This window comes from Salminus brasiliensis, chromosome 16 (genome assembly GCF_030463535.1).
Source record: "Salminus brasiliensis chromosome 16, fSalBra1.hap2, whole genome shotgun sequence".
Taxonomy (NCBI): Eukaryota; Metazoa; Chordata; class Actinopteri; order Characiformes; family Bryconidae; genus Salminus; species Salminus brasiliensis.
The window spans coordinates 31,923,783-31,945,552 of record NC_132893.1 but is presented as its reverse complement, the minus strand read 5'-3'; the positions used below and the strand labels follow the sequence as shown (position 1 = coordinate 31,945,552).

At 44.2% G+C, this 21,770-nt stretch overlaps 1 protein-coding gene across 1 annotated transcript in view; it reads right to left on the bottom strand.

Annotated features, from left to right (window-relative positions):
• Positions 1-259: 259 nt before the first annotated feature.
• Positions 260-21,770, bottom strand: part of arl15b (ADP-ribosylation factor-like 15b) — a 69,571-nt gene continuing 48,060 nt past the window's right edge. The window contains exon 5 of the mRNA XM_072659147.1: positions 260-2,261. Within this exon, the coding sequence (XP_072515248.1) occupies positions 2,109-2,261 (153 nt within the window). The 3' untranslated portion in view covers positions 260-2,108. The remainder of the gene's footprint in view (positions 2,262-21,770) is intronic.

The following is a 21,770-nucleotide window of genomic DNA, read 5'->3' as shown; positions in this document are numbered from 1 at the left end:
CCAGACCCTAGACGGTATGGCAGCAGGCCTCAGCAAGGTTGGAACCAGGAATTTCTTCTAAACCCCAGCCAAGGCACCACACCGCATCAGTCTGTTGTACTCAGTTGTCCTTAGTTGGTAGGGATGCATCGTATTGGGTTAACTGGCTTAGCTTCAAGCCTACAATGGCAGCAGGCCTCAGCAAGGCTCTAACCAGGAACATCTTGAGCCCCAGCCAAGCCACCACACCACACCGCACCGCAAAAAACATCACTAAAGCTGACGTTTCACCAAATAAGAACAAAGACGGCATTTGTCCTTATTCAGCCTTTATTGTCCATGTTGCTCAGTGGAAATTATGCATAAATTACATATATACACAGTTAGCAGCTTGTGACCGACTTGAAGTACACACACAGTCACAGTACAACTGCTAAATGCAGAGATTTCTTCCAGTACAAAGACAGGCACATGCCCCTTCGGGAAAATAAAATAAAATAAACTGAAAAAAGAAAAAAAAAACAAAACCAAAAAAAAAAAAAACGAGACTAATCTGTAACAAATGTACAAATTCTTGAATTACAAAAGGCAGCTGAATTTTTAATCGAGTGGTACAAATACAACAACACCAGTGTGCTGAACATGTATATACTAGAAACACTACACATCCTAGGTGCCACTAGGGTTTACGTGGAACACTTTTGGCCATGGGAACACGACCCGCCAGACACGGACAGTTTGGATAGCGCTAGGCTGAGCATTGGAGTTCAGCCTCCAGATTGGGATTCTGGAGGAAGCGGGAAATGCTAAAAAGAGTCCGGGTAGACGGTGCACACTCCATCGAGAAAGAGGCACTACTGAAGGGGTGCGGAGAGGAGCGTTTACATTCTGAGAAAACAGTTTGGAAAATAACAAAAAAAGAAGAAGAAGTCGTTGACACCTGAACATGAACACTGTACACTACGAACGCGGCTTCCGTACAAAAGTGAAGGCTCAGTGAATTCATTCACGTATCTGCTTTTTGTGTTTTTGTGATAGCTGTGTTTATAAGACTGACTAAAATCAAATGAAACACTCTTCCAGGGGATTCACCCTTTCTGTGATACTTTCTGTGATTATTACTTTGAAGAACAGAGAGAGGCAGTAAACGCCTCACAGCTAAACTGATGCATTTGATATGCTCTGGTTAGAAAAGAGAGACTACGGACTAACATCACTTGGAAAATGTCCGATACCTCGGCGGCTTCAACGAGAATCCCTTATATCTTTAAAAAAACGGAAAAATTATTACAAAACAATTCCTTGAAGACGCCTGTAGCACGATTTTCGTTATACACAGAGTAGAGCCATGCATTTTCGAGATATGCCATGACGATAGGATTTTTATCTATTGACACTGTTCGGAATAAGTGAGTTCTTCAACTTCACGGCGACTATCGATATGTTCTCTAAGAAAGTCAATTACATCTATGGACTGATACTCGAGAGGACGCACTTTGTCACGTTATTGTTTGGTTTAAAAACACATTAGCACATAATTTAAGGCTTTTTAGTACAAACGTTCATCTTCCACGCACTCACGTACACACACACACACACACATATATATACATAAATACATACATATATATGTATATATACACACACACATTCACACAAACATGGTGCTAAACAGAACAATCTACAGATTAAGTAAAACTTTCCAGTTTCTCTACATATCAAGCAAAGTGTTTAACTTTATCAGTTAAGTAGCTATGTGCAACTAGGTCTGTATTACAGAGAGAATGTATAACCGCTCTTACTGACAATAGTAATCAAGTGTTGTATGCTTGCTGTACTTGGTTAATACGAAGCATCGTCGAGAGAAGATATCATACTTGAAAATATGATATGTCCCACTTTCCTGGCTGGTATGAATCCTCAAAGCTAAGGACTCGCGAAGGGCGCATGATCCACGATCTTCCTCCTGCCCGGCGTGACCGAGCTAGTAACTGACGTACTGGACTGCTCAGTAGCTCATGTAGAAGATCGGGGGCGGTGGGCTCTGTTGGCCTGAATCGAGGTGGCGAATTGTAATGTCTGGAGTGAGTGAGAAACACTGGGATTTGTAGTTTTTGGCTTTCCCCAGCTCATATCCTGCCTATCTCCTGGTCCTTCTCCTCCAGCAGGTGGATTAGCTGGCTGAAGCTCTCCTTCATGCCGTCTATGTTGTCCACCGTGCTGCCCTCCAGTATCCAGCTCTTCCCCCGAGCCAAAGGCTCCAGCTCGAAGTATTTCTTGATCTGTTGGGAGAGATGGAGAAGGAGAGAATTAGACTATGGTGTCTATCATCGCTGCCCAAAATGGCGACTTTACAGGAGAAGGCAAAAACGGTCTTAACTCTGAATGCAAGTCAATGTAACATAAGAGTTTATTCCAGGTAATTTAGAGCATTTCTATTGGTCTATTCATCCAGAATTATTTACACAGTGTACAGAGCAGCTACAAGGTTCAAATAATAGACACAAATGAAGATACATGTTTTTCATTGAACAGCAGCGATATTCAAGCTACATCAGAGTGTTTGGGAATGGAGAAGAAGCTAAATGATGCCTGAATCCAACCCCACTCCACATCCCAGTCCACCATCCAAAACCTCAAACATCTACTAAAGACTTGAGGAATGGCTGAATTTATCATTTGGTTAAAAGGTATCTTAGGTACTAGATGCTGGAACACAGTTGTGAGGATCTGAGGAGCATCAGAGGGCATGTTTACACCTGGCATTAACATGCGTGTTGTATCCGGATAGTATCTGGACCTACTTTGACCTCATTCGCTTGACACAGAGCAGTGAGCAGTGGTAGTTTAGCAGTTAGCACACTGGGCTATTGATCACAAGGTTGTGGTTCAATACTCTGGTCCTCTAGGCTGTCAGTGTTGGGCTCTTGGGTCCAGGGGTGCTGTAGCTGGGCTCCAACCCCCAGACTTGTAAGCGGAGATATGTGGAAAGATGATTTAGGGGCAGTGGTGGCTCAGCGGTTTGCGCTCCAGGCTACTGATGACAGGGTTGCGGGTTCGATACCCGGGCTCGGCAAGCTGCCACTGTTGGGCCCTTGAGCAAAGGTGTGTGTGTGTGTGTGTGTGTGCTCCGTGCCCCTAGTTCACTAGTGTGTGTGTGTGTGAGAGTGTGTTTTCACTACCACAGATGGGTCAAATGCGATGGACAAATTTAGCCGTGTATAGTACAGTGACCGATACATGCACCTTCACTTGTCATTAAATTTCACCTCCAGTTTGACCAGATGAGATTTTTTACAGCATAAAAAAAAAACCCCAAAACAATTGGACATATTAGTGTACCTACTGGCCACTTAACTTGCTTGTTATGGCATGATGTACTGTTTGAAGGTTGGACTGTTTAACCATTGAGGGTCTAATGAAAATAGGTGAAAGGGATCGTGTGCTACAGCAGTGTCGGAGCGTCAGCTTGGAGGAGAAGTAGTTAACACACCCATCTGTAAGATGAGCTTCAAGGTGAAACAATGCAACCTTCATTCTACGAAAGTACAAATGTTTCAAGCGAGCAGCATCGGCCAAAAGACATTCCAGTGTATCAGCAAGGGCAAAATGAGCGCTAAGCACTCTAACACCAGTCCTGAACCAGGGCCAGCTGGAAAGAGGGAGCTTGGGAGGGGAAAAAAAAAGAGCTTTAGATTTAGAAAGACACAGAAGCAGAAAGACAAAGTGATCAAACATAAATCATCAAACCAATTGTAATTGACTGCTTTGGCAATATTGATGAAAGACAAGCATGACAGTACAGGAATCCCTGAAATGAGAGACTGAGTAACTGGGAGACGAGCAAGAGGGGAAAAAAGAGCCAGAGCTTCAGAAAAAGAGAGAGACTGCAGAAATACTCATGTACTTTTCCAAGTTCTAGGTAATACACAGCAGATTCATTAAGAAACTGCAGTATGGAATATTTTCCCCTGGATGCTTTATTCTGACATGAGAAATGAATTAAAACCAGATAAAACCTAAAAAGGACAGTCACCCGGTCCAAAACGTTGCTCTTTCCTTTGCTGAAATGCATCCCACCTCTAAGGAAAATCCTGCTAAGCTGGCTGGGTAGCACAGCAGAACATCCGACCTTCAACAGCTACCATAAACAAACCTTTACAAAATAAAACTGAAGCACACCGAATAAAAACCAGCCATGTTTAAATGTCTACTAATAAGGTAAGTGCTATTTTTGCTGAACATCTGTGGCCCAACCCAACCCTTTCTTGTTTTCGGTTGAAGAAACTATCCAGAAAAAGTCAGAACACCACAACCAGACCCTTCTCCTCGAGTCTAAACGTTTGTAGCCACCTGACCAGTGTTATTTTTTTTTATTTCTGGAATCAATAATATCAACATGGAGGTTGTCCACTTTTGTCCACAGAGCAACATATTCTTCTGGACAGGCTCTACACAAGACTAAATATGGTGTGAAGATTTGGTTGTGTTTGGCCACAAATGAGCATCAGGGAGGTCGGCTACTGATCCTGGATGATTCATTCTGGATTACGAACACCACTCCAACTAATCCTAAAGGGATTGGATGGAGCTTCATCACTCTAAAAAACACAGGTCCACAGCTCTGCAGCCTAAAACTGCCCTATAAAGTTTATAGCCCTTAGCCAAAACTTGGCATTGGGCATGGTGACCTTAGGGGCATGTACAGTCCTCCAAAGTATTTCATTCTAATGGTAACTGCACTATAATCCAGTGTCAGCAATGCGAACACTGGGTGTCTGTATACCCAGTAGGACGCCATAGGACCCCCCATGAAAACCTTCTTTTTTAATATATGTAAACTTCTGAACATTTGATCTTAATTTTAACAATACTGAGAGATAAAATAATAAGGTCAAATAACTCAACCAATAAAACTGAAGGAAAGTCTTTAAACATCATTTGTAAAATGGAATTAATAGCAATGTAATTTACTTGCTAGAGGAAAAAATAGAACACCCTATGCTCTAATAACTGGTATTTTGCCACTAGGCTGAAATTTGTTCAGTTAGACGCTTCCTATAATGATCTACCAGCCTCTGACATCAACTAGGAGAGAGATTTTCTCACTCCTCCATGCAGAAATCTTTCAGCTGTGAAATGCTGGTTGGTGTGGTGCAACAGATAACACCACTACCTGCCACTGAGCTACCACACCATGTGGGAGACTGGGGTTCGATTCCCGGTCTGGGTGACTATGCTGTGCTACACCAATAAGAGTATAGGCAAGACTCCTAACACTACATTGGCCCACCTCTGTAATACCAGTAACCTTGTAAGTCGCTCTGGATAAGAGTGTCTGCTAAATGCCGTAAATGTAAATGTAATGCTGAAACTAAAGATAGACATTTTCCTCAAGCACCCGCAGATATAATAAAGAATTCCGAGGGTATTCTATGTTGGAGAGCTTGTGCTCAAATGCTGTGTCTGTTTTATGCCAAACATGTCCTCTTTTGTGTGTCCAAATCATTGAAACTTTGGATTCATCTGTCCAAAGCACGTTGTTCCCGATGTCCTGGTCCAGGTCTTCCCTCAAAATCCGTGGAAGACAAGCGTCCAGGCTTTTTTCTGTCCTGGCACCAAAGTGGTGGAACGAGCTGCCCCTGGGTGTCCGAACGGCCGAGTCACTCGCTGTCTTCAAACGCAGACTGAAGACCCACCTCTTCAGAGAGTACTTGGACGATTAGTTCTATTGTCGCCTTATTGTATTGTGTTTAGCAATGTCTAAGCTTAGAGGTATCTTTTGAATTATTAGCCTATTCTAACTAGCTGAGGTTTTCTTGGGTAAATAGCAAAGCACTTTGTAAGTCGCTCTGGATAAGAGCGTCTGCTAAATGCCGTAAATGTAAATGTAGGTGCCCTCTGGAAAACCTCAGTCTTGCTTGCCGCAGTCTTGATGGTTTTTCTGACAGTAAGGGTTTCCGTGTAAACCTCCCATGAAAATCAAATGTGTGTGTTCTGTTTCTGATGGTAGAGGCTGTACTTTGACTTCAGCTGTGGCAAAAATTACCTGTAGATCCTGTGAAGACATTATCTTGTGATCTGCTGTTGGACTGAACTTGCTAGGACAGCCTGATCTGGCCATGTTGGTAGTTGTTGCACTTGTAAATGATTTCTAACTGTTCTGAGATCTTTCTAAATCCCTTCCCAGACTCATCTGAATCTAGTTCCTTCTTTCTGATGACCTCAGAAAGCTCTCTGGATCTCACCATGGTAATAATACATTAAATGTCTGAGGGTTAAATAAGACCGGCAGGTCCTCCAGGATCCTCTCCAACCATGTTCTGATCATCTGCAGCTGATGTTCTGCACCTGACTTAAACTCTGCATCTGAAGTAGTAATAAATGTCAGGTGTTTTAACTTTTTACTTTTAGGAAAATAGTATTTCTATTAATTATCGTTTTGGTAAAAATATTAGATCACGATATTTAAAAAGAGTTTTTGGCAATACATGATATTTATCACATGTAACCACAGACTAAATACATCAGCAGCGTCAGATTCTTATAAACTGCTATTCAGATCCTCTCCTGTAGTGAATACAGTGATTTCTACTCAACATCTGCTGCTCTTCATCTAATGAACCCAGTCTAAGTACACTGTTAGTAATGAAACCTGCAGCTGATCAGTGTTTATTAAGCACTAACAGAATCCGTAATATACTTAGAAAAGCTTCTTGTTATCACAATACAATAAAATATCGTCATATGGTTCTGCTCTATTTTCAAAAGACATTATTTTGGTTTTATTGTGTTATTTATTGGAGCTATATTACCTCCACCTCCTAATATTATTTAAATGAATCAAATTCAGCTATTCAAATATATTAAAAAGACTTGACCTATAAACTTAGAAAAGCTTATTGTTATCACAATACATCATATCATCATATTGTTCAGCTCTGTTTTCAAAAGACATTATTTTGGTTTTAGTGGGTTAGCCATATTACCTCCATCTCCTAATATTATTTAAATAAAGATCTTTAGATGTTTAAATATATATATTAAAAACAGACATTGGGTTTTCATTGGGTGTGCTAACGTTTTCACTGTACATTGTAAGCAGGCAGCGAATGGGACCTATTAGGCCAGAGGGTGTTTTTACTCATATTTTGGGACAACTGTTTTTAAAGTTGTCCCAAAATATGAGTTCAAACCCAGGAACGATTCTGGGCTTGTTTGTGGGAGGGGCTCATTATCGCTGGTTTCTTACACAACGAAGAATTCCATTCCAAACATGGGTCGATTACATATCACTTTTCCATGGGCATTTTTGCTAAGAATACAAACACTCAAGCGGTTTCTGGAGTCATAGCACTTCACTGTGCCGGAACACCTGCAAACAAACAGCCGTTCTTATACAAGAAGGCTTTTAAGGCGATAGAAGTCACATGACAAAATGAACCAATCACGCAACTCCACAAGTGGTGCTGGAAGCAGATGCAGCAGACCACTAGAGGCGAACCCCAGAACACAGATTTCAGGAGGCCCAGAGATTGGTTGTGACCAAAGATACCGAACTCACGCGCTCCTGGGTCCAGAAAACAACAAATGCTAGTGTGAAAACACCTAGAGATTCTCAAACTGGTCCTCAGGGACCCGAAGATGGTCAGTGTGCATGTGTGCTCCATCTCAACTGTAAATATAGAGGAAAAACGTGGGCCGTCTGGGGGTCGTCAAGGACCGCTTTGAGAACTTCTGCAGTAGAAAACCTCTTTAAAGCTATAAATTAAGTCAAAATTGCAAATGCTGCCCTATTTTTGCCTCAACAACCTGTCCACCTGTCTGTCCTGAGGTCACTTAGGAACAGAAAGTCTTGACCTTGGCTTCATGAATGGGACCTAGCTGTTACTCCAGAGACTTCGAGGCTGCGGTGGCTCCTGAATGTATGCCACTACCGTGAGCTTTGACCTGTGGCTCCAAAAATAAAAGCCATTGACCGAGACCAGTATAGACCAGACTGGCTGGTCCCGGTCAAGTTTTCCCAAGTCAAACAACCAGACTTATGGACTCGCCACGTCACCTGCAAAAGTACCGAACATGTGCAAATGCTTTGAAGATAAGCTCTGAAGATGTTTACGCTCATGACTCATGCCATACAATAAACATCTCCTCCACGTTTGCAAGGATTTCGCTTGTGGAGCTCTGGAGCTCTGCAACACACCTTTTCTGACACGAGAAGACTAAGGCGTATACCCAGCCACAGAGGAGCTGGACGTGATGGACGGGGTTGATGGAGGCAGAACATCAGCTCCTTAACACTGCTTCAGCCATGTGCGAGAACGGGGTGAGGGGAGGACTATATAGAGTGTACGCTTCCTCACCCTGGCCTCTACTGACCTCAACTCCATCAAACTCCCTCAAAACGTGCCAGTGTCACAATCACACAAACATTACAGCAACTCTAACTGACAGAGCACAGACGGACAGCCAAGAATCAGTCTGCCCTTTGAGAGTGCGAGGGAGACTGAGTGAGAGGGGGGGAGAAAAAAAAAATGAAGAATTAAATAATCAAACAAAACATCCTTTGAGGCAAAAGCAACCATATCATGCCAAGAATGTTGATTAAGATTTCCCTGTGTGAGACTTCATTGCTACAAAATTACACAATCCTGTTGCTGCAGAGAGCCTGAACAGACTTGGAAAGCAGAGCCACACTTGTCTATTGTTTCTGTGTGGAACTCGTTCAAACCTCAAAATGCAACAAGGATACGAGATAAGGGGAGAGAAAGGGGAACGGCCACTGCGAGTGTGTCGACTGGATGCTGCACCAGGGCTGGAGCAGGGAACGTCTGCCTGTCGTCACCGCCTGGATAATGAACTGTCTGGGCCGGCATGGGTAGCATGCCGAGGGCATCTCGGGTAGCGGCGACTGGTACGAACTGTTGCTACACAAAACCACATGTATATATGGGTGCATGTATGTATATATGTGTGCATGCATGTATGTATGTGTATATATATAGTGGTTGGTGTGGCGCAACAGATAACACCACCACCTACCATTGCGTTACAACAACACCATGAGGGAGACCAGGGTTCGATTACCGGTCGAACCCTGCACTACATTGGCCCACCTCTGTAATACGAGTAACCTTGTAAGTCGCTCTGGATAAAAGCATCTGCTAAATGCCATAAATGTAATATATATATATACACACACGAAGGTAATATTTTGTGTGTGGGACAGTATTATCACTACGATGGTAATAATAATACAAATAAAAAACAACAATTAACAACAACAATAATACAGTTATTATTCTTAACAACAATATTAACTAGTAATGTTATCAGGCACATTCTGTGTGTGTGCCTCCCCAGTACTCTGGTTCCAACTCCTCTAGCAGTACAATCAGTCATTTTCTTCTAGCAAATTTAATAACCACGTCTCGGCAGAGACACAGCGGCGCGGCATTCGCTGCCTCTGTCCGTCGAGAATGGCATCAGTACTTCATTCTCCTCGATCTCTCAGTGAAAATGTGTCAAATTCAGACATCACTGAGGAATGTAAAGACAGCTGGGATCAGTCAGGACTATTTAGCAAGTGGTGCTAATATAGCTACTAACTGTCAGCAGTTATATGAAGGCAATTTTTACACGGTTTAGAAAAGCAGACAAATTGCCCACTTACTTCACAGAAGCTACAGCACACACACACACACACACACACACACACACACACACACACACACAGCAGTACTGCACATGAACTGTTGCTCAACTGGTGACACTGATATTATGATGGCTGTTTTTAGAACGTTTAGAATTTCACTTAATTGACAAACGCACTAAAGGCCTTTCATACTGAACACCAGAAAAAGAAAATTCACCCTTGTGCCATCAAACACACTATTTTGGTCCAAAGCCGATCTGCACCAAGAGCCCTTCCATCCTTTAAAATCCACGGAAGACGAGCGTCCAGGCTTTTTTCTGTCCTGCACTGAAGTGGTGGAACGAGCTTCCCCTGGGTGTCCGAACAGCAGAGTCCAACACTCGCTGTCTTCAAACCCAGACTGAAGACCCTCCTCCTCTTCTGAGAGTACTCAGGCGAAGAGAAGAGTGGTCTCCTTACTGACTTGTGTTTAGTGGAGTCTAAACTTAGAGGAATCTTTGTTGAGTAAATAGCAAAGCACTTTTGTAAGTCGCTCTGGATAAGAGTGTCTGCTAAATGCCTTAAATGTAAATGTATTTTGGGATAGAACAATGGGATGTGCGGCGTAAACATGGATTGTTGCTGCATGGCGCTCAGCAGCAAGCGCAGCAGTAAACGGAGGCCGCCACAGCAGATGCTTTTTAGGTAGGTATGGCGTCCACTCCACGCGGGAGGGTGCTGCCCCACTTTCGTGCAGCATAGCCCATAGTCTGCTAGGTAGTCTGCAGAGAAGTGTAAAAGGCTGCTGACAATCCAGAGCTGGGACCAGGCCGCAGACAGACAGGCTTTGGGGAGTCACTCAGGTTTGAGGAGACTGTGTCTGTGCCCTGAATTAAACCCAAACATAGAACATCTAAATCAGCTTGTTTTAATGATTTAATTAGTGTTAAATTCTTACATTCAAACTATAACAGCACCACCTCAGAGAGATCATTCCTGGATTAGACCTGATTAATATTTAGCACTAAATGAAGCCACCCCCCCAGTTTCTGAACCTGAGCTGTATCAAGCAATCATGAAAGGTTTAGCATGGAAGCTGGTATCGGGCCAAGCTGGTGATGATCACCACTCTACCTCATCCCCAGCTCTTCAGCTCATCCCAAAGGTATTAGATGGAGCACCTACAATCATTCCAGAGAACCCACTTCCCTTGTTCCTCAGCTCAATTTGGGTTGGGGGGTGGTGGGGGAGTTTATACCCTTCTAGCCCACGCCTGGCGTTAGGCAGCATGGTGCCAATAGGTTCATGTCCATCTGCTACAAAGAGTCCTATTCTATTGACTAAAGACTAGACAAGCTGTTTGTCAGCAGTGAGTGTAACTTAGCATAGCTGAATGCATTTGTTAGAAGAGGTGTCTACAAACATTTGGCCATACATCATATATGCTTGATAATTACCAGACATAAACTATATGATTATGGAAAAGCATTATTTACATAACTGTTAACTTACACCCCCTGTAACCCCGCCGCGGTCAAACGAAGAGGAGGACTGCGCTGACGTCCTTCGCCACCAGCGTAAATGCAGCATTATGGTGAGGGTCCTCAAGGGGCCCGGCGGGAGCTGCTAGGCCTGCCTGTCTGCCCGCCTGCTTAGTCTAATTGCCTGGCTCTATGACATATTTACAGTAACTTCACTGATGCCAAGTCGGACCGTTCACATCTGGACGGGAGAGGGCTGGCAGCAGGCCAGCACTGCCAGAGTCTACGGCCGCCTATCTGTCCGTCCACAGAGCAGCCCTCCGGTCGCCCTGTCCATGTGTATGCGGGAAATGACCCCTGGGAAACGTCCACCCACCACTCTCCCCCCCACACACACACACAAACACACAGTCCTTGCCTCAGGCAATGACAGGTGATCTGCTGGCAAGCTCACGTCAACACACACTGCTCTCTGTATGATCAACAAATCCATCTGAAATTAATCAGACCCTCAACCACACACGCATACTACACACACACACACACACACACACACACACACACACACACACACACACACACACACACACACACACACACAAGATGTTTCCCCTTCATATTCGTGCTCCTGCACTGAAAAATGGTAGTTAGTGTTCAGTTTGGATTCAGGGACGTTCAATTACTACGAAATCTCTCAATCGCGTCAGGTCTGACCCCCGCCACACCTGCAGCTGCTCCCTGAATAGAAACATAGAAACACAGAAGTCTTCCAAGCATGCAGACAGCAGGAGAGCTGCTGTTTTTAGGGATCATTAATGTCCGAAACTCGAGCTTGGACAGGCATAACATTCCTATGGCCTGTTTAACTCCGAATCAATGGCTCCCAAGCTAACCCTCAAAGGCTCAGAGGCAGAGCACACGCTGCTCTATTTCATTTCTCAACACACCTAAATCAGGTAATCTAACGCTGAAGGTCTGGCTCAGCTGTGCTGGCAGCTGGACTGGTGAGGAGCACCTGGAGGACCTCGAGTGCTGGGTTGGAAAGCATTTCATTAAGTTGGATTCCATTCAAACGAACTCGTAGAGCACTTTTAAGATCACCACCACAAAGAAGTGGAGACTCATCTTATTTATAATACTGAAAAGGGCTCGAGAACCCATAACAGTGGAGCCCTATTTAGTGAGATACACAGCCAAGTTATTAAAATGACACATACAAGAGGTATCTATAGTAAATGAAGCACAGAAGCATTGCTTCCAAAAGATGGTTCTTTGACATGTGGTGGTTCTATACAGAACCTGTATAGAATAATTCATGAAGAACCTTTTAAGGGTGTAAGAGCATGAAGAAACTTTAAACCCATGACTACACAGAACCACTGCCTGTATTAGACAGCCCTTAAAGGTGGTTCTTTAAACTGTGGTGGTTCTATCCAGAACCACTGCCTGTGGACAGCCCTTAAAGGTGGTTCTTTAAACTGTGGTGGTTCTATCCAGAACCACTGCCTGTGGACAGCCCTTAAAGGTGGTTCTTTAAACTGTGGTGGTTCTATCCAGAACCACTGCCTGTGAACAGCCCTTAAAAGGTGGGTATTTACAGAACCATGCAGTGTCTTAAATAACCCTTGAAGGTGGTTCTTTAAATTCTGGTGGTTCTATAAAGAACCACTGTCTGTATTAGACAGCCCTTAAAGGTGGTTCTTTACAGAACCACTGAGTGTCTTAAATAATCCTTGAAGGTGGTTCTTTAAATTGTGGTGGTTCTATAAAGAACCGCTGTCTGTATTAGACAGCCCTTAAAGGTGGTTCTTTACAGAACCATGCAGTGTCTTAAATAACCCTTGAAGGTGGTTCTTTAAATTCTGGTGGTTCTATAAAGAACCACTGTCTGTATTAGACAGCCCTTAAAGGTGGTTCTTTACAGAACCACTGAGTGTCTTAAATAATCCTTGAAGGTGGTTCTTTAAATTCTGGTGGTTCTATAAAGAACCACTGTCTGTATTAGACAGCCCTTAAAGGTGGTTCTTTACAGAACCATTGCCAACATTAAATAATCCTTTAAGGTGGTTCTTAGAAATGTTTTGATTCTATACAGAACCATTTCAAATCTCAAAGAAACTTCAAACCAACACCCAGGACTAAACAGAACCACAGCATTTCTTAGACAATACTTGAAGGTGGTTCTTTAAATTGAATTGTGGTGGTTCTATACAGAACCACTGCCTTCATTAGACAATCCTTGAAGGAGGTTCACAAATTGTCATGATTCTATACAGAACCACTTTCTTTTAAGTAAACCTTTGAAGATGGTTCTATGAATTGTGGTTCTAGACAGAACCATTGCATTTATTACATAAATTCTTGAAGAACTTTTTAAGAGCACGAAGAAACTTCAAACCAACACCCAGGACTACACAGAACCATTGCATTTATTAGGTAATCCTTAAAGAACCTTTTACGTTTACAGGAACCTGAAGAAACTGAGCCAAGACTCAAATGACATCTTCTTGCAACCTGTGCTTGAGATCATTTCAGGTGAAATCCATACCGGCACGGCACTCAAACTGGTCCATTTGTACTGTACTCTTCTGTCTGTTCCTCGCAGATTTTTTAATTCAGATTTGTGGCCAAAATGACCACAATGCTGGCATTTACAGGTTCGAGATTCTAACCAGTCATGTTCCTGTAGCTTTTGCTCTTAAATTAGACTTGCAGCAAACCACAAACCCATCCACTGGCCCCTCCGTTCAAATGCTCGGGGCTGCAGGCTCGCTCTGCAGAGATTTCCTCATCTAAATAAATGGAACAATATTTCATGTAAAGCTGCAAGAGAGAGGGAAAAAAAAAAAAAGGGCCGTTGCTGGGGATTCCTCAGAGGAGAAACATTCCTGAATAAGCAGCTCAGAAGCAGAGACCCGGCCAAAAATCATGTGCATGTTTCAAAACAAAAATGTGCTGGCCAAGCAGTGCGACAATATGCGTGCATGTATGCGGCGAGTCCATGGAGCTCTTGCTCAACATCTTCTGGCGTAGGAACACCTTGATCTTGAAGTGGAATGCTTAAGATAGTAGAACGTGGACCCCTGACTCCGGGGCGTTCCTCTGCAGAGGCTTCAGGACCAGAATGGCAATCATCAACTGTCAATTTAATCTACAACTGCGGGGTCATTTCCAGCCGATATTCCCAGAAGGCAGACTTGACCAGAACGTAAGCATATGAAGACCATGGAGCTATAAATTGACTTCTTGCCAAGATGGATTGAGATTGGAAGGCTATTTAGCATCGTAAATAGCAGGTTTCTCCGAACGCTACCCTCGTCCCTCATTTTTCACTTCTGGAGAATACGTTTATCAACACTGGTAATATAAAGCATGTGTGTTGTACCTTTAGAACAACGGAAAATATTGTTCCATTTATTTAGATGAGGCAATCTATGAAACTAAAACTAGACCGTGGATCAGAACCACCACAGAAACAGGACTGTATGTTTACTCCCCATTACTCCACAATGTAAAACAGAAGACTCTTGACCTTTAGGCCTTCCAGAAGCTACCAAACACTACAAAGACCTAAAAAAGAAAAATTGTCAATGTGAATTTCCATTGTCCAGATAACATTAACAGCACTGGGAAACGTAGGTAATGGGCAAAGAATGTGACGCAGTGCAAACAGGCGGGATGTCGTAGAGAACGACTTCCAAACAACAGATTCTGCATTTGAAACCAAAAGTCAACTAGATGTCAACGTATTTCCAAGCTCCAACACACCACAGTTCATCATCTTCAGCCTCCAAGCCACCGCAGACCCCAGAGTAGATGCGGACCAGCTTATAAAGTACTGCAAAATGTGCTCTCAGCAAATTTCAGAAATCACTCCAATGTGGGGCTTTAAAACGGGATTACAGAAATATGCCGTCCAGTTAAATTCTGTGAAGGAAAAACAGAGCATCTACATGTGCCTTGTAAATAAAATAAAAAACAAACAATGCTACCTTCTTCTCATAGCCAGGGAGAGCTGGGAGTTCGTAAGGGGATACTAGTTATAGGCCTAAATCTGAGAAGTAGAAAGAACCAGAGTAGCAATTACGAAGGTTTGCAGAGTTTAGAGAAATGGACTTAATGGACTTAATGGACTTTTCCAAAGAAAACCAGGCAACGGCTTTATAGAAAATGTTCTCTCCTGAACATCATATGGAAAAAAAAAAAAAGTATTGGGACACCTGCTCATTCATCGTTTCTTCTGAGATAAAAAAATAATAATAATATATATATATATATATATATATATATATATATATATATATATATATATATATATATATATATATATATATATATATATATAAATAAAATAATGAGAGCATATCTGTTTTTGTTGGAGTAATTGTCTCTACTGTCCATGGAAGATGTTCTACTAGATTATGGAGGAGCACTGCTGTGAGGATCTAAGGACAAGAGTGTAAGTGAGGTCAGGATGTTGGATGATCACCACCCAAACTCACCCCAAGAGTATTGGATGAAGCACCAACCATCATCCCAGAGAACACAGTTCCTCCACTGCTCCACAGCTCAATGCTGGGGGGCTTTATACCCCCTCTACCCCACGCCTGGCATTAGGCATAGGCAGCATGGTGCCAATAGGTCCAGAAAGTCAAATTCCATTGGCAATGCTTCTGGGTGTATTTGCACATTTTTGTCAGCAAAGGGTACAACTTAAAGTAGCTTAATGCATTCTTTAGAAGGGGTGTCCACAAACATTTGGACATATTGTGGACACGCATTCAGGCTTTTTTCTGTCCTGCACCGAAGTGGTGGAACAAACTTCCCCTGGCAGAGTCACTCGCTGTCCTCAAACGCAGACTGAAGACCCTCCTCTTCCGAGAGTACTTGGGTGAAGTGTAGAGTATGTGGAGTACCGTGGTCTCTACATACTGGCTTCTGTGTTTAGTAGCATCTAAGCTTAGAGGGATCTTTTGGATTCTAGTCGATACAAACCAGGAAAGGGTATTTTTCGAGTGAACAGTGGAGCACCTTTGTACGTTGCTCTGGAGAAGAGCATCTGCAAAATGCCTTGTAATGTAAATGTATATATAGTGTATATGCTTCTCCTAAGAACCTTTCAAAATGACTCTACCGTCCAGGTTTACATTTACATTTACATTAATGGCATTTAGCTGACGCTCTTATCCAGAGCGACTTACAAGGTTACTCATATTACAGAGATGGGCCAATGTAGTGTTAGGAGTCTTGCCCAAGGACTCTTATTGGTGTAGCGCAGCATAGTCACCCAGACCAGGAATCGAACCCCAGTCTCCCACATGGTGTGGGGCAGGTAGTGGTATTATCTGTTGCGCCACAGGTTTGTCATAGATTGTCATAGATTGAGTGTGAAGAACCTTAGAAAGACACAAAAAACTATCAATTAGGGAAAAAAAAAAACAAAAACAAAAAACTCAAGGGGGCGTACCTGAGCTCACACGATACATCTCCCCAATTATGAAGCCCATTAGCTTAATGGGGTGTGTTCCAACAGGGAAAGACCGTACCATACAGTGACCCACTAGTACTGGGAGAACACTGGATAGCCAACCATTCATCATTCATCCCAACTAAAAATTGTTTATGAGGGAAAGCTCCAATCAAGAAGTGAAAAATCCACAAACCAGCTCGCACGGCATGAAGGAGGTCATGTCCGCTCCCGTACCATGAACTCCCAAACAAGCGTGACTTCCCCAACATTATAAGAAGAGGGTTGTTATGTAAGGAAGTGTTTGAGCTACAGTGATGTCTGCAGCGCTCATAACTCATCGAGGCTGGTCTTTCATTGGCGTGGCTTCAGAATATTAGAAACACATTGTGGGGAAGTGGAGCCTGTTCCCTACACTTAACCTGCACATCAAAAAAAAAACCCCAGTCTCAAGCCTCAGGCTTTACACTCGACATTAGACCCCCACACCAGCCACAGCCAACCTGGATATTATGGTCTACACATGACTGGAAGCTGGTAGAACTGGTGAGCATGGCCTGATTTGATTGAGTCCAACTGGCTTCTGCTGGATTGTATTGATTCCCAGCCATGTTGGTATTTAAGGAGATGTATTCCGTACACACTAACCCACCCTGAAGCGCCTTCAGACACACCCAAACAAACAAACAAACGCACAAACAACACAAGCCAAGCCAGACTTGCTGTCCAGACTCACAGCACCACAAATCAAATTGGTTAAAAATACCTAATTGGCAAAAGTAATAGTGGCCCATGAGGGCAGTGATTTGATTACAGTAGATGCAACATCTCAAATAGGATCTGCTGGGCCAGAAAACACGCTGTCCTGAGATGTCAGCAGTCTGTCTGAAAGGCAGGTCATGAGGTCCAGTTCAAGTGATTGGAGGGAAAAAAAAAAAGAAAAAAAAGAAAATCTAATTTACACAAATGTAGTCGATCAGCCAAGACAGGTTTGGTGTCGGACGTTTACCACTGACCAGATGAGGTTAACGTAGCTAATGTGGAGGTGACCAGTGACCATTATTCCAGCTCTGAAATAGACCTGATGTACGTAAAAGAGCTTATGATGTCAGTCAGGTAGCAGTCTGTCCATGCTTAGGCTCCAACCTCTTGCAGTAGCAGCTTCCTGAAGCAGTCTGTTATGTACAGACGGCAGGCTGAGCTGCCAGTGTAGAAGTGACCAATATCAACGGAGTACAAACCAGAGACTGCCAACTGGCCAGACATGAGAACAAACCCACAGTCATAGAACTACAACTACTACTAATAATAATCAGTGATAATAGCATCGTAGCATTCTCAGCATTATCAACTACTGAAGCTTTGCCTCCCCCCCCCGTATACTTTCACCAAAGTCAGCCACTGCACCCACAGAATTTGTGCTATCTGGCCTTCACCCATCTACAGCCGAACGTCCACCTGCTGGCCATGCGGGTGGTTTTTTCGGGATCTGTGTGAACACTGGGTCCCATCGCAGCCACAACACAGACAGAACTGGTCCATGTGGCCTGGGCAGTGACCTCTCTCACTCTGTGCAGAATGACCGAGTCAGGCCGCCCTGCCCTGCCGTGGCCGCACAATAGCGTCTGGGCCAGCTCGCTTTCTCTCCGGTCCAGACAGAATGCTGCGTCCGCCCCAGCCAGACAGTCCTGCCACAGTTCGCCCTCCTTCAGGCACACAAGATGGCCTTTGTCTGCACGTCTCAAACGCAGCTTTCACAACGAGCGCGAGAGAAAAATTCCACCCCCCAAAAAAACATTCTTCAATAGATGGCGCCTGATGGCAATGAGGAGTTTTCGAGGATCCTCTTCGGTTTCTCTCACGCCCCGAGAATTTGCATCCCGGGGTATAGGTAGCGCTGTTGAGGTTTCTCAACAAGCGTCACATAAAGAACGCTCCATTTCGTACCTCTGTAACTTAGCATCTGAAATCCTCCAGTGGAGGGTGAGCGGAAAAAGGTGAAATAGCCCATTGTGCTGCTTAATGGACTTCACTGGTTAATTAGGAATAAAGTCCAAGAATTCCTTGGCCGGGGACGTTATGAATGGCACGAACGGAAGCGAGCCAGAGGGTCCATGAGGACGTGGTGGGTGGAGATGAACTCCGTGCCACCGTTCAAACGGTGTTGGTGCTCATTCCGCCGTCTCAAAGGAGAAGCACTGCAACGTTATACCTGCAAACATCTAGATAACGAGAGGGAAGAGGAACCCATTGCGAGCGTTCTTTCTGGAGCCTCCTGCCTGGCGACCTTACGTGCTCATGTTGGCTCTGCGAGCATCCGTCTCCATCAGTCATAACTCTATTAGCGCCAGATGTTACGGGTGCCCTGTCTGCTTCCAGAGACGTGGTAATTTTATTATTACTCTAAATCACAAGCCAGTGCTATCGGCCTCAGGAGAGGGAGGTCGCAAGGTTGAGTGTGTGTGTGTGTGTGTGTGTGTGTGTGTGTGTGTGTGTGTGTGTAGATGGGTCAGGATTCTTTAAAACATATGACCGTTCCCCTGCCCCAACAACCCACCCCACCTTCCATTACCACAAATGTAGGGCTACTTCCGTGCGGCGAAAGCACCAGACGGCATTGGTAAATTACCCCGGTGACTGAGACTGCACAGTGTAGAATTTCAGCTGCTGGGTTCTTAAGGGGACCACTGGGCCTCAGGCTCCCCCCCAGACATCAAGGGTCCGAAAGCGGAATCTTTCCCTTTAGCATGAGGAAGGGATTTTTTGAAAACACGCACACATACAAAAATGATTAAGGTGTGCGCCAAGTTGGTACCTCGCCAAAGACAAGAGACGGGTTTGCTTACACAATAGCTGATAAACGAATCGCTTCGAGTGAATGGCACGGCAAGTGCGGAGGAGGTCGACACCATATGGCAGCAATCAAAAAAAATAAAATAAATAAATAAATAAATAAATAAATAAAAACACCCTCCAATTAGGTCTTGAACCGTACAGGTACTAATAACCTGGAACGGTTCTTTTACTTTTCGCGCTGAAATGAGCGCAAGAGAGAGAGACGGGACTGATCTTTGCATAGAGAATGTCATGGGAGATGGAGGAAACGCTTGAAAGCCAGACAGACACCCAGACAGTGGACAGAGTGAGTATGTGTGTGTGTCCTGCTGATCAGTCACTGGCCTTGGCACCCAGAGCGGGAAACCATGCCAATGTCGGCTGAGCAAATTCCAAGCCCCCAGGGAAGGTGGGGGGGGGGGGGGGGGTGGGGGTGCACAACAAACGAGCCTGTTGTTTGGGTCCGGAGAGTGCTGCCTGACCACCAGCGCAGAGGATAAAGCAGGAGACTTCAGCTCACACTGCCTAAACTGAGACAGACTATCAGCATCTCTCTAGGCACTGGACCAGCCTTCCCTCTGTACGGCCCTTCAGACTAATACTGCAAGATCGTCTAATGCACTTCTGTGTAAATGACTGATTCCGTGATGGAGAGCTCACCAGACACAAAGCAGGACATTTCCACCCCCATGCTTAACAGTTGCTATGAGGTTGTCTAGACGTTCTCTGGAAGGTTTAGTTTAGTCTTGCCCTGATTTTATTTTCTTGACAGCAATGGTTGCAATTCCTTAAAATCAAATTTGTGCAGCCTCTCTCTGTACCGTGACCAACTGCAGGAGTCACCCGTAGGTCATGCGATAAGACTTTAGGAACATTGACATTGAAGGTGTCCTGTGGAATCTGGCCCCAAGACGTCAGCAGCAAGATCCTTTAAGTCCTCCAAGCTGTGAGGTGGGAGCCGCCTCCACGCCATGAATCCTGCTCAATGAGCCTTGCGCCTTGAGCGCCCATGACTTGGACCTTGGAGCACTTTTGGTAGGTACTCACCACTGCGTAGCAAGAACACCCCTCAATACCTACTTGCCTGATGGTTTGGAGATGCTTCGACCCAGTCGTCCGGCCACACCACAGTCTGGCCCTTGTCAAAGGGGCTCAGATTCTCGTGCTCGGCCAAAGAACCCACTGTTCGCTTGCTGTCTAATATGCATATGCGCCTTCAACAGGCGCCACTGGAACCAGAAAATGACATTCACGTTACCTCTCAGTGGGTTTAAAGTTATGGGCGACTGGTGTATATCAGTGTATTAGTCAGACGGGCCTCCTTTTACTTGGAAGCTCATATCTTCAAAGTTTTGATCTGGGGTTCCAGCTTTTTTCCAGGAGGTTTTCCACCACGAAAGCCATGGTCAAACCAAATGTGACTGAACTTTGCCTGGTGAAAAAAACCAAGCCAACAACTCTCAACTTGAAAAAGAAAAAGGACACGGGAACGCAAGAAAGGAATTCAACGTCCTCAACATTAGGCAACAATTCAACCTCTACAGACCTCTGCAGACTGAGTGAAACGCAGCACAACCCATTCTTCAAACAACCATCATTTAATCCCAGTGGTGATGCTGATAATGCACCATTTAACGGATTTTTTAAAGCTGTGCCATTCCTGAGATTTGAACTCTTAAGCTCCTTATGCTTGAAAAAAAATAAAAACATTTATGCACAGTTGTGCCATTCAGGGACTCAATTAGCGACTTTTACAGATCAGCAAGAACATTAAAACCACATTTGTGCAAGCATTTACATTTACATTTACGGCATTTAGCTGATGCTCTTATCCAGAGCGACTTACAAGGTGACTTGTATTACACAGGTGGGCCAATGTAGTGTTAGGAGTCTTGCCCAGGGACCCTTATTGGTGTAGCGCAGCATATGATCACCCAGACTGGGAATCGAACCCTGGTCTCCCACATGGTGTAATAGCTCACTGGCAGCTAGTGGTTTTATCTGTTGCGCCACACCAACCAAAGCAAAACAGCTCTGACTGATCGAGGCATGGGCTCCTCAAGTGTTCCAGATCCTTTATGCCCTAAAAAGTTGTAAGCTGGAGCCTCCATGAACCACATCAATTCCACAATCGAGTCTTGGGTGCCCATGACCCTGTCTCTGGTTCACCAGTTGTCCTTTCTTGGAGCCCTTTTGGTAAGTACTGACCACTGCAAACCAGGAACACTTCCCCCAACACCTGCCTGATGTTTTGGAGAGGTTCTGACCCAACTGTCCAGTCAGCACAATTTTGCTTCTTGTCAAAGTGTCTCAGATTCTTACGCTTGTCATTTCATTATTCCTGCTTTCAACACCTTTATCACCTTCAAGAACG